We start from the raw sequence: 14,176 nt of genomic DNA on the forward strand, positions 1-14,176 counted from the left end.
TTGATTGTTCTCAGTTAATGTCTTGATTTGATCACTGTCAACTTCAACTGGTCTAACCAACTGTGGAGCATCGTCCAGTGAGAAATCTCTAGCATGAAATTTGGCAAACCACTTTTGACACATTAGATCAGTCACAGCACCTTCTCCATACACTGCACAAATCTTTTTTTGCATTTCAGTTGTGTTTTTGCCATTCTTGAAATAATAAAGCGTACTATGCCGAAAATGTTGCTTTTTTTTCTTCCATCTTCAAAATTAAAATGGCTACACAGAAATTCACCAATTTGGTAAGTATTTTTTAATGCATGCTGATATGACAGCTGTCACAATACAATCTATCAAAATTGTTTCGAATGAAGTTAAAGACAACTAAGTGTTACTAGACCATCTTATAGAAAAAACCAAACAAACCTTTTGGCCAACCCAATATTCAATTTTAATGAAGGCTATAACCAAGTGGTTTTTGGTATTATATTTAACAATCTTAACTGAACGATTTTAACCTCTGAGGATTTACTATTTATAAATGAACCTATTCATGATGGACACCAATGCCAGCTGAAAATACTTCCCCTAACACTTTCAGATTAATAAAACCACAGAAGTATTTCCCATAGGCTGATGTAAAGTTTCTAGTAGGAAGCAAAACTGAGTCATTAGCCAGAAGAAAATTCACACGGCAATTCCCTGAAACCACGTGAAATTTTGAAAACATAATTCCTAGACCAATGGTTCCTGTTGCTTGACTTCAGGGACCTCACTAAAAATGGTCAATCATACCTAAACAGTCCTCAAGAGAAAGCAAAAGCCACTTGTTACTGTCAGTGAAAAAAAAAGTTTATATTAGGTTAACCTCTATGATCATGTGTGGTAGATGTGGCAGGAGAATACTGCTGAAGCAGGATTCTACCATACCACGTGTATCAAGACAGACAGAAGAGCTCACTTGCTTGTTGCTATTCACACTAGCAGGAAAGACAGGGCTCAGGGTAGTGAACTTCCAATCAAGTGACCCCTGCCTATGAGCTGAGGCAGAAAGACACTCTAGTTAGGACTCCTTGCCTCAGCTGTACCAATTAGCAGGAAGAATGACTGCTAAATATGCTACCATTAAAAAATAATGTTTCTACAAAGGAAGAGGAAAAATTGCACTCTGCATTCTCTGCCTTCTGTTGGCTGAAATAGCAAAAGAAACCCATGTTTAACAGTTTGCCAACTGTATGCTAAACTTTGTGCTAGGGCTTAACATTACTTTGCTCCATTTTAATCCACACAACAAACCTATGATATAGATATTATTATCTCCATTTTATAAAAGGGGAACTAAACTCAGATTAAGATATGTGTCTACTGTACATATGCTGTCTATAAGAGACCCACTTCAGATCTAGGGACACATACAGACTGAAAGTAAGAACATATTCCATGCAAATGGAAATCAAAAGAAAGCTAGAGTAGCAAAACGCATATCAGATGAAATAGACTTTAAAATATTGTTACAAGAGACAAAGAAGGACCCTACATAATAATCAAGAAGAAGATATAACAATTGTAAATATATATGAACCAAATATAGGAGCACCTCAATATATAAGGCAAATACTAACAGCCATAAAGGGAGAAATTGACAGTAACACAATAATAGTGGGGGACTTTAACAACCCATTTTCATTAATGGACAGATCATCCAGATAGAAAATCAGGCCTTAAATGACACATTAGATTAGTTGGACTTGATTGATATTTACAGCATTCAATCCAAAAGCAGCAGAATACACATTTTTCTCAAGTGCACAAGGAACATTCTCCAGAACTGATCATATGCTGGGCCACAAATCGAGCCTCAGTAAATTTAAAAAATTGAAATCATATCAAGTATCTTTTCCAACCACAATACTATGAGATTAGAAACAACTACAAGAAAAAAACACTAAAAAACAAACACATGGATGCTAAACAGTATGCTACTAACTAACCAATGGATCACTGAAGAAATCAAAGAAATCGAAAAATACTTAGAGACAAATGAAAATGAAAGCATGCCGATCCAAAAATCTATGAGATACAGCAAAAACAGTTCTAAGAGGGAAGTTTATAGCAATACAATCTTACCTCAGGAAACAAGAAAAATCTCAAATAAACAACCTAACCTTACACCTAAAGCAATTGGAGAAAGAATAACAACAACAACAACAAAAAGTTAGCAGAAGGAAATAAATCATAAAGATCAGAGCAGAAATAAATGAAAAAGAGAAGGAGAAAACAATGAAACTAAAATCTGTCCTTTGAAAAGATAAACAAAATTAATAAAACTTTAGCCAGACTCATCAAGGAAAAAAGGGAGAGGGTGCAAATCAATAAAATTAGAAATGAAAAAGAAGTTACAACGGACACCACATAAATACATAGGATCATAAGAGACCAGAAGGCTTCACAGGTGAATTCTATCAAACATTTAGAGAAGAATTAACACCTATCGTTCTTGAAACTATTCCAAAACACTGCAGAGGAAGGAACACTTCCAAACTCATTCTATGAGGCCACCATCACCCTGATACCAAAACCAGACAAAGATACCACAAAAAGAAAAAATTACAGGCCAATATCACTGATGAACACAGACAAAAAAATCCTCAAAAAAATACTAGCAATCTGAATCCAACAATACATTAAAAGGATCATTTATCCCAGGGATGCAAGTATTTTTCAATATCCTCAAATCAATCAGTGTGATACACCACATCAACAAATTGAAGAATAAAAACCATATGATCATCTCAATAGATGCAGGAAAAGCTTTTGACAAAATTTAACACTCATTTATGATAAAAACTCTCCAGAAAGTGGGCACAGAGGAAACTTTCCTCAACATGATAAAGGCCATACATGACAAACCTACACCTAACATCATACTCAATAGTGAAAAGCTGAAAGCATTTCCTCTAAGATCAGGAACAAGACAAGGATGTCCACGTTTGACACTTTTATTCAACAGTTTTGGAAGTCCTAGCCATGACAATCAGAGAATAAAAAGAAATAAAAGGAATCCAAATTGGAAAAGAAGTAAAACTGTCTCTGTTTGCAGATGACATGATACTATACACAGAAAATCCTAAAGATGCTACCAGAAAACTACTAGAGCTCATCAATAAATTTGGTAAAGTTGTAGGATACAAAATTAATATACAGAAATCTGTTGCATTTTTATACACTAACAATGAAAGATCACAACGAGAAATTGAAGAAACAATCCCATTTACCAGTGCATCAAAAAGAATGAAATACCTAGAAATAAACCTACATAAGAAGGCAAAAGACCTGTACTTCGAAAACTATAAGACACTGATAAAAGAAATGAAAGATGACATGAACAGATGGAAAGACATACCATGTTCTTGGATTGGAAGAATCAATATTGTCAAAATGACTATATTACCCAAGGCAATCTACAGATTCAATGCAACCCCTATCAAATTACCAATGGCATTTTTCACAAAACTAGAACAAAAAATCTTAAAATTTGTATGGAGACACAAAAGATCCTGATAACCAAAGCAATCTTGAGAAAGAAAAACGGAGCTGGAGGAATCAGGTTGCCTGACTTCACACTATACTACAAAGCTAAAGTCATCAAAACAGTATGGTACTGGCACAAAAATAGAAATACAGATCAATGGAATACAATACAAAGCCCAGAAATAAGCCCACGCACCTATAGTCAAACACTCTATGACAAAGGAGGTAAGACCATACGATGGAGAAAAGAGTCTCTTCAATAAATGGTGCTGGGAAAACTGGAAAGCTACACGTAAAAAATGAAATTAGAATATTATTTAATACAATACACAAAAATAAACTCAAAATGTATTAAAGACCTAAATGTAAGACTGGACACTATAAAATTCTTAGAGGAAAACATAGGTGGAACACTCTTTGACATAAATTGCAGCAAGATCTTTTTCAATCCATCTCCTAGAGTAATGGAAATAAAAAACAAAAAAACAAATGGGACTTAATTAAACTCAAAAGCTTTTATACAACAAAGGAAACCATAAAGAAAGTGAAAAGACAACCCACAAAATGGGAGAAAATATTTGCAAATGATGTAGCTGACAGAGATTAATCTCCAAAATTTATGAACAGTTCATGTGGCTCAACATTTAAAGGACAAACAACTGATTCACTTTGGTGTACCTCAAAAGCTGGTACAAGAGTGTAAAGCAATTATATTCCAATAAAGAGCTAAAAACAAAAACAAAAACAAAAAAAACCCAACCCATCCAAAAATGGGCTGAACACCTACATAGACATTTCTCCAAAGACATGCAGATGGCCAGGAAACACATGAAAAGATGCTCAACATTGCTAATTATTAGAGAAATGCAAATCAAAACTACAATGAGATAACACCTCATACTAGTCAGAATGGCCATCATGAAAAAGCCTACAAACAATAAATGCTGGAGAGGGTGTGGAGAAAAGGGAACCCTCCTACACTGTTGGTGGCAATGTAAATTGGTTCAGCCACTATGGAGAAAAGTATGGAGGTTCCTTAAAAAACTAAAAATATGGCTACCATATGATCCAGGAATATATCCTGGGCATACATCTGGAGAAAAACATGGTTTGAAAGGATACATGCACCCCAATGTTCATTTCAGCCCTGTTTACAATAGTCAAGACATGGAAGTTACCTAAATGTCTATCAACAGATGAATGGATAAAGAAGATGTGGTACCTATATACAACGGAATATTACTCAGCCATTAAAAAGAATGAAATAATGCCATTTGCAGTAACATTGATGGACCTGGAGATTATCACACTAAGTGAAGTAAGTCAGACAGAGAAAGACAAACATCATATAATATCACTTATATGTAGAATCTGAGAGAAATGATACAAATGAACTTGTTTACAAGATAGAAACAGAGAAGGAACTTATGGTTGCTGGGGGGGAAGGGATAGATTGGGAGCTTGGGATTGACATGTATACACTCTATATTTAGAATAGATGGCCAGTGGGGACCTACTGTACAGCACAGGGAACTCTGCTTAATATTCTGTAATAACCTAAATGAGAAAAGATTTGAAAAAGAATAGATACGTGTATATGTAAAAAAAAAAAGGAAAGAAAGAAACATGTCTAAAATCACCAAGCATTGGTGGAGCTTAGAAACAAATTATTTACTATGAGCTGCTCTTAGAGTTGTATTTATTAAGCTGATCAGCAATTACTTATGCAGTGCTTTATGACATCAAATTAGTTTTTATTACTGTTATTTAAAAAATTTTACTTATAATATTGGGTTTTGCATACCCCCTCATGGCCATACACACAGTAGGTGCTAATATCATTGTTAAGTTAAATTTATAAGAAAAATAAAAATACCAACATACCTTTTTGCCCTTTCACCTTCCCATCTGAACTATTAGCTATGTCATTGAGTTGACCATTACATCTCTTCCATATTAGAAGTTTTAAACTCAGTCTTTTGGAGAAAGGCGTGGTATGCCAGTTTTCTCAAAAGGAAAATACCCATCATTTCATAGTAAAAGTCAATAGGAAATAGGAATTCTTTAACACAAATGAACAATTATTAACAAAAACAATCTAAACTCTATAGTAAGGCATACCTGCAAACATCTAAGTTTCACTAATCCACACACCAAAGAACTTCTTTCAATACTACTTTATAAATAAGGCTATTCATGCTGAAGTAATAACAAGAGGGAAAAAGTTTCTTTCTAAGAGTGGAAATATATTCTCTGTTGCTAAACAGAAGAAGTACATCTGCAGAGCAGAAAGTTCTCACCAGAAAAGTGGCTCTCTCAAATAGAAGCACTTCATCAGCCTCGATAATTTCAGCAAAATTCCTTAGGTTCATTTCCAGCTGCTGAACATTGGGAATCAGCTGATAAACAATGCTGGACCAAGCCTAACAGAACAGAAGCACAGTGTAATATTACTAACAGGTAGCCAGTTCCAGATCTTTGCAAATGAGTAAGTATACTATAACATATAAACAGCAAAATATCATGGTAATTGAGTCCTAAACAAATTCTGGCAACAAGTATAACACAAATGAAGTGAGAAAATGAAGCTAATATTTGATTTTCACCCTTCAGTTGGATTTTTTAAAGTTTCAGATACTTTTGCAAAATACCTCTTTCCATTGATAATTGAAAATAAACAATTTAATTCCATCATATTGCCTTAGAATAAGCTGAAAACTCTGATCTACTGGGCTAAAGAACTTCTAATCCAGCCATTCAAACAGATACATAAGTCTAATAGTGTACACTGCTCTAAAGATCAGAACCTATTAATGCTATATTTAACACACATCCAAGAATCAATTTTGTGAAATTATCAGAGCCACATAGAAAAAAATGCCCCTCCCCTCAATGGGATACCATACAAGAGGAATTACAAGAGAAATTAGTGGCATTATCATTCCAAAAGGCTTACTGTCAAGCTGTATAAATTACTGATCCAATTGAATTAAAAACAGTCCACTGTGTGTTTGCCTAAAACTGACTTCATTCAGAGGAATATGATTAAAATAAGGAGTTGAAATTAACCACACCCTCCCTCTATTCTATTAAGGCTCTTTTATTTGAATTTTCATTATAATATTTCTTTCAATTTCACTCCAATTTGTCTGGTAAGGTGTACAATGTTCTTCTCTCCCCTACTAGAGGGCAGGAACCTGGTCTTAGTCATTTGTGCGTCCAACAGCATCAAGCAGATATGCAATGAGTGCTTGTAGAATAAAACTTAATACAAAAATTTATGTCAGCTCTATGCAACATTCATGTAAGAGATAGTAGAGCCATGTAAGAGATAGTCTCTGTTCCAATTAGTTTTATTACTTAGGCATGGGGGTTCAGGTTCCAAGTTCCCAGATCGGTGTTAATGTCACTGCTGAATTTACCTTGGAGAAGGCACCAAAGCTAACCACAGCAGAGACATTGTCACTCACAGCAGTGTTGTGATTAGCCAATTGTCTTTGGTCGTGTTATGTATTGCCATCCTTCACACCGCAGTTGGTTCTTATCAGTGCGTCATGTCCATCCTTATTCACGGTTACCTGTTCTATGGGAATAAGGCTTTGAGAGAAATTCGGCCCAAATTAATCTAGAACAGTATTTCCTAGATAGGTATCTCAAAATGATTTATTATTAGAGTGAGGCTGGGTCAACATAATATTGGGGAAAAAATGAATTAGTTAAAAAAATAAATCAGTGGTTATTTTTAAAGTCCAATTGTTTTTCTCCTTGGCAAATCAGGTTTCTGTGCTTTTGGTTGTAGATACTTGTCAGATGCAGTTGATACTGAGGCTGTAGCTACAGAGAAGCTTTCCTACCCTTGTCAATGGATACCAGAAGCAATCTGAAGGAAAGGTCTGACCACAGGAGGACCCAAAAGGAGCCAGTCTTTCAAATCACTAGATCAGTAGGAGAAAGGGAGGAAGCAGGATAAGGAGCCTATGTGCCATAAGGTAATTTCAGCTTCATCCATAACACAGGTATTTTTGTAACCTCTACAACTACTACAAGCAGTGTGGTATCCATTCTACCAATGGGAACAATCTCTCTGGTTGAAAGAATGCTAGTCTCTAATTTGGCACGAAAGTTGAAGCTATCATACCCTAGGAATAACACTTCTCATTCTAAGACTCCCTTCTCCAATCCCTCTCCAAAATATCGTTCTTCTATTGCCATCCAAACTTAGGCAGACTAGCTTATACCCTGTAGAGGTACATGAATATTAGATACAATTCCAATCAGCATTGAGACCACAACAGGTCAAAATGGATGATGGCCACTAAAACCTCTACTGTCATGAAGATCTGTATCAAAATAATCAGGCCCAAAATGGGCTAACTCAGTGTGATCTGGTAGGTATGTCGACCCAATCTAAGCTCAAAACCAAAATCTCTTAAGGCTGAGTTGGATATTTTTCAAACAATTTATTGTAGATTATTTCTTCTTTTAGTTCAACACATCTAGATGGCTATGAAAGAGTTTAAAATCTTTTAGTTTTGATAATACACTTCTAGCTTTTTTTTCATGCTATTTACACGAGAGAACTCAGGGAAACATACACACCTTATAGAGAGTTTCATCCCAGATAGATGTTCGGAAGCAAGAGCATTCCAATGGGCGAGACAAACGCCTCAGATCTTCTTCTCGCTCTTTAAAAATCTGAAGTAAAAAGATCAACATACTGATCAGCATATAACAGCTCTCTCCTCTCAGTGCAAAATCTGAGGTGTAATATTTTAGCATATTTTAAACAGGGTCATTTCATTTTTCCTCAGAGGAATTTTTAAATGTGTACATTACTTCACAGGCTATGATGGCAGAGATGATTTCAGGTCAGGTCTAAAAAGTGCAACAGCTACTAGAATTCTTCAGGATCGTGCTGCCTATTCTGAGTACTCACTGAGAACACTATGTTGGAAAATAAAATTTACCACACAGAGGAATCTTAAAAAAATATATCTAACATTCCAAATCACCCAATCTGTCATTTTTAAGATATCCATACCAATATCAAGATTTTATAAATCAAAATACTTCAACTTTTGTAGATATCTTTCTCTCATACACACATGCATACAATCATACATATTATTTCTGTATGGACTGTATTTATTTGGCTACATAGATATAACAACCCCTTACATACAAATATCTATTCTTCTTCGCTATGTGTGTATGTGTGTGTGTGTGTGTGTGTGTATATATATATGCCCATATATACATGGAAAAATATATATTTACACAAATATAAATATATACACATATATTTTCAAGGACTGGGTGGGCTTGTAGTGAGTACATGTTCACACTGTGATAGATAATTTTATGTATCAACTTGGCTAGGCCACAGTACTCAGACTTTGGTTAAACACCAATTTAGATATTGCTATGAAGGTATTTTTTAGATGAGATTAATATTTAAATCAGTAGACTTTTAGTAAAGCAGATCCCCCGCCATAATATGGCTAAGTTTTATATAATCAGTTGAAGGCCTCAAGAGAAAAAGACTGTCATTCCCCAAGAAGAGGGAATTCTGCCTTCCAGACTGCCTTCTGACTCAAGCTGCAACATCTACTCTTTCCTGGGTCTCTAGCCTATCAGCCTGCCCTGCAGATTTTGGACTTGCCAGCCTCCATAATCATATGAGTCAATTCCTTAAAATTAATCAATCTCTCTCTTATTCTCACTCTATACACACACACACACACACACACACACACTTATTGGTTCTGTTTCTCTGAGAAACCCTGACTAATATACACACATAGAGGGAAACACCCATCTTGCTTGAAGTTGATATTCAGGGAAGCACCTTAGCCACTTTGCTCCAAAACTTCCAAGTCTGAATCTTTAATGAAATACAGTATATTTTTCTTAATTAAGCTTAAAATCCCACAAAGAAATTGGGCCAGGGAAATAAAATAGAAAACAATAATAATTACAAGCCACTCACAATCTCAAGACCAAGCTACATACAGAATTTTCTGAATTAAATCAGAATTGATATTAGTGAGAGGGTGAGAGGGAGAAGAAATTAAAAAGAATAGATACTCAAAAGTCCTTTTCAGAGTCAAATATGGAACCCTGTCAAGTGGTTTCTGAAAGCCTGTAAGCTAACCTAGAAACACCAAAACATACTTAAATACTGGAACACTGAAGGCAATCCTGTAACTAATTATGGAAAAATAAGTATTCCTGACCACAGCTATTACCAAAAAATTCTTAAGTTAAGGAGGATCCTTAGACTCCTAGGTTCCAACCCAAAGAGAAACTGTATTCTTCTATTTCACCAGCATATTCTAAAACTGCTTTCCTCAACTTTACCCTTGGAAATAGAGGATCTTCTTTCAGCTAACAATTTAAAATCCAATCCTCTTATTTTATATTGAACAAATTAAAGATAGACTATATTTGTGACTTCCCAGTCCTGGGGTTTCATATTTAGCTAGGAGTTTGCCCTTTCTACCGTGTCTTTTCTGGTTTAAATTTATGTGTACTAACTCCCATGCTAGAAAAGAAGATAAATATACCATATCAGTACAATTATGAGGGCTTGGACATTGTGCCTAACACAGTGTAGTTGGCATTTGAACTGGTGCATACCAGTTTCCTAGGTCAACCTAGTGACAGTCTTCATCTCACCCCTAATGGATCTTCTAGCCTTGACAATACCTGCCTGCTCTGAGGGACAGTAAAATAGGGGCAGCAAATATATTTTAAAAAATATATAAAGCTGCTTAGTGATATCACATGGTCAGGATCCTTTTCTAAATTTGAAAATTATTTGCTAAATGAACATTATCTTTCCCTTACCGCAGAACATTTGTTTATAAATGTTTTTAAAAACAAATGTCAACTTTATTTTGAAAGGCTATGCTGAGATTTTTTTTCCTAAAAAAGAATGGTACAAATTTACCTGTACCTCTACAAAAGAAGTTTACAAAGCTTGTCAATCATTTGGTGCACCACTCTTTCTATTTCTTACCAGGTCTCGCTGATCCTCCTGTACCAGATCCATTTTGTGCACCAAGCAAAAGATTTTGGCATCTGGAGAATTCTGCAGAATGGCTTCCAGGCATGATTGGTAATAGTGCATGTCCTTTTCCAGTTCTCGGCTTTCCACATCAAAGACATAAATCAGAACCTCCACATTTCGGAAGATGTTGTCTCGTTGGCTAGTGAAATAATTTTCCATGAAGGTGTCCTGTCTAATAGGAAAAAAAATCTATGTAGTAAGCAAGTCATCACTTAATCACTATTTACAATCTAAGTCTATTTTTGTTGGCTTAATCAATGTGAAAGAAAATCCTCAAGCTTCAGATTAAAGGGCAAATGATAGCAAATCAGGATGGCCTCACCGTCTTACCTCTTAAGCCACATCTTGTGCCACCTTTTGCCCCTCTCCTTGTGTTCCAAATATACTTTGACCTTCCCTCAGTTCTAGTGGCCCACAGTCTATCCACCATGGGCTGCATGCTGTTCACCCTGTCTCACGTGCTTTCCCCTTATCTTTACCTGTAATTAACTCTTACTTGTTCCACTGGATTTGTTCAATGGATACTTCCTCACAGTTCAATCCATACTTCCTCACAGAAACCATCCCTGACCTCACTGACTTGGGCAAATCCAGTCACCATAGGCCCTTATACTAACATATTGGTTTTATTTTTAACACTCACCACAAGTGTGATATTACACGTATTTGTATGAATTTTTAATTAATGGCATTCAATTCCCTAGACAGCAAGCTCCAAGAAGGCAAGAACTATGTCTGTTACTATTCAACACTGTTTCCCAGCTTTTAGCATAGAGCTTGCCACTGAGTAGTTGCTCAATGAATATTTACTAAATGAATAACCAGTCAAATACTCTTAATGATATGAAAATGGCTTCAAGTTAACTGTTTAACAGAATGTTGCTCTTCGCTCCTTAGGTTGTGTGCAGCTTCCCAAGAAAGTCTCAGTCACCAGTTGCCTAGAAGAAAACAGTAATGTTTTGTCCTGAACAAAAAAATCAAGGAGTGGCATCAACAACATGGTGGAATAAAACACGTTGGAATGAAAAGCTACCTTTGTCTCTCCCCTTCAGTCTACAACCAGTAAAACATTCACAACTCAACAAAGGTGTTCTTGCCCAACACACCAGGATGCTAGAGAATTCCACACACCTGTACATCTAAAGGAGGATGGACTGGAACAGACAGAGGAGGCAGAACTGAAGGAACAGTAGAGGTAGTGCCTTCAACCCTGGCCCTCTGGCCAAGGCAGCTAAGCCTGCAGCCTCAGAAAACCCACTAGCAGCAGGGTGGGCAGCACACACAACTCCAGCCTCCTGGCTGCACTGGCACCCATGGCCACTGTACAGCAGTGGGAATGGGGCCTGGGGCCCTGTCCCTCCAGCCACTGAGGTGCCCAAGTCTCCAGCCCTGCTGCTCTCCCACCAGCAGTGGCAGAGCCGATGAACCTTAGAACACCAGATAGGGAAGAGGTACTGGTATGACCCTGGCTCCTCCCACCCCTTCCCCCTGCAATGGCAGAGCTTGTGACTCAGAGGATCCAGGAAGTGAGGGAAGAACCCACCATCCAGGTGCACCAAGCAGCTTCTGCCAGTGACACAGGCAGAATCAAGGCACCAATGACCCTGAAAACACAGGAAGTGATAATGAGAGCGGGGGCAGGGGGCACACCTCTGACAGAGGCAACTCAGGTAAGAGAAACCAAAAACTTGTGCTATAGTGCCACCTATGGAAAAAGGCCTCTAATTTCTAACTTGTCCCATTTCACATGCTCTGGCAGAGGAAATATCATGAAGAACCATAGTAACACTGCAACACAAAAAGAAAATGACAATTCTCCAGAAACCAAACTTAAGGTCATAAAATAATGTGATCTAACTGATAGATAATTTAAAATAGCTGTGATGAAGAAACTCAGCAAGCTACATGAAAACTCAGAAAGGCACTTCAATGAGCTTAGGAATAAAATTAAAAACAGAAAAGATTAACCAAAAAGACTGAAACTCTAAAAAGGAACTAAAATTCTGGAGCCGAAAAACTTAATAAATGAGATGAAGAATGCATTAAAAAGCACTGGAAATAAAGAAGACCATATGGAAGAGAGAATCAGTGAGTGTGAAGATAGAAATCTAGAAATGATACAAGTAAGAGGAAAAAAATAAGATGCAAAAAAATGAGGAAATTCTAAAAGAGCTATCTCACTCCTAGGTAGGGCAACATTAGTATAATGGACATCCCAGGAGGAGAACAGATGCAGAAGGGAGCAGAGAGTTTATTTAAATAAATAATAGCTGACAACTTCCTAAACCTGTGGAAGGAACTGGATATGCAAGTCTATGAAGATAAGAGAACACCTAATTATCTCAGTGCAGAAAGACCTCCAAGACACATTATATTAAAACTGTCAAAAGTCTATGACAAAGAAACAATTTTGTAGGCAGCCAGGAAGAAAAAAATGGTAACCTACAAAGGAACCTACATTAGGCTATCAGCAGATTTCTAAGTAGAAACCCTACAGGTCAGGAGGGAATGGAATGACATTATCAAAATACTAAAAGTTAAAAATTGTCACCCAAGAATATTGTATCCAACAAAGTTATCATTCGGATATGAAGGAGAAATAAAGACTTCCCCAGACAAACAAAAGCTGAGGGAGTTCATCAACATTATACCTGCCTTACAAGAGATGTCAAACAGAACTCTTATACCAGAACTTGGAATAAGTAAGGTGATAAATAGAAATAGAAAATTGCAACTCTTGATCAGAATTGGTTTTTAAACACTTTATTATAGTATAAAGCTTAAAAAGGGAGAGAATGCAGAAAAAATAACTATAGCTACTTCAATTTGGTAACAAACTCACAATATAAACACGGAAAGTCTGAGACAACAACAACACAAAAGGGGAAGAGAAAAACCATACAGTTAAATGAAGATAAGATGCTATCAGCAGAAAAAGGACTATTTATCTATGTGACATTTGATACAAACTTCATGGTAATTACAAAACATAAATCTAGAACAGAGACACAAAACATACAAAAAGAGGAAACTGAGAAAAATATCATAGGACACTACCAAACAAAAATGACAGACAAGGAAAAAGAAACAATGAAAATATAGAGTAAGCAGAAAACAAAAAGATAAAATGGCAGTACTAAGTCCTCATCCATCAATAATCACCTAAGGGGAATGAAGTGGGAAATTGGGATTGCCATATATGCATTACTAATAAGAAAAAAAACCCATCAAACTGTACACTTTAAATATATGCAGTTTATTGTATGTCAATTGTATATCAATAAAAGCTCATAAAAAAATAATCACCCAAAATGTAAATGAATTGAACTCACCAATCAAAAGACACATAACAGCCGGAGGGGTTTTAAAACAAGACCCAACTCTGTGCTGCCTCCATGAGATTCACCTCAGCTCTATAGGCTAAAAGTAAGTGGATGGAAGATAATAATATAAGCAAATGCAGCCAAAAGTGGGTGTAGCCATACTCATATCACACAAAACAGATAAGGTGGGATTTACTCTAGGTGTACAAGGATGGTTCAACATGTGCAAATCAATCCATGTGATATACCACATTAAAAAAATAAA

At 36.2% G+C, this 14,176-nt stretch overlaps 1 protein-coding gene and 1 long non-coding RNA gene across 3 annotated transcripts in view; one reads left to right on the forward strand and one right to left on the reverse strand.

The window, feature by feature from the left end:
* The window catches only part of RRAGB (Ras related GTP binding B), a 41,592-nt gene that overhangs the window by 3,758 nt on the left and 23,658 nt on the right, over positions 1-14,176 (reverse strand). For both annotated transcript variants that reach the window (XM_057717898.1, XM_057717897.1), the window contains 3 exons: positions 10,538-10,760; positions 8,116-8,211; positions 5,817-5,939 (listed from right to left, as the gene is read on the reverse strand). In XM_057717898.1, the coding sequence (XP_057573881.1) occupies positions 5,817-5,939; positions 8,116-8,211; positions 10,538-10,760 (442 nt within the window). The remainder of the gene's footprint in view (positions 1-5,816; positions 5,940-8,115; positions 8,212-10,537; positions 10,761-14,176) is intronic.
* Positions 7,410-11,610, forward strand: LOC130841671 (uncharacterized). The gene is made up of 3 exons (XR_009050257.1): positions 7,410-7,505; positions 10,541-10,636; positions 11,486-11,610. It is a non-coding gene; the product is annotated as an uncharacterized LOC130841671 (long non-coding RNA).

Source organism: Hippopotamus amphibius, chromosome X, assembly GCF_030028045.1.
Source record: "Hippopotamus amphibius kiboko isolate mHipAmp2 chromosome X, mHipAmp2.hap2, whole genome shotgun sequence".
NCBI classification, from domain to species: domain Eukaryota; kingdom Metazoa; phylum Chordata; class Mammalia; order Artiodactyla; family Hippopotamidae; genus Hippopotamus; species Hippopotamus amphibius.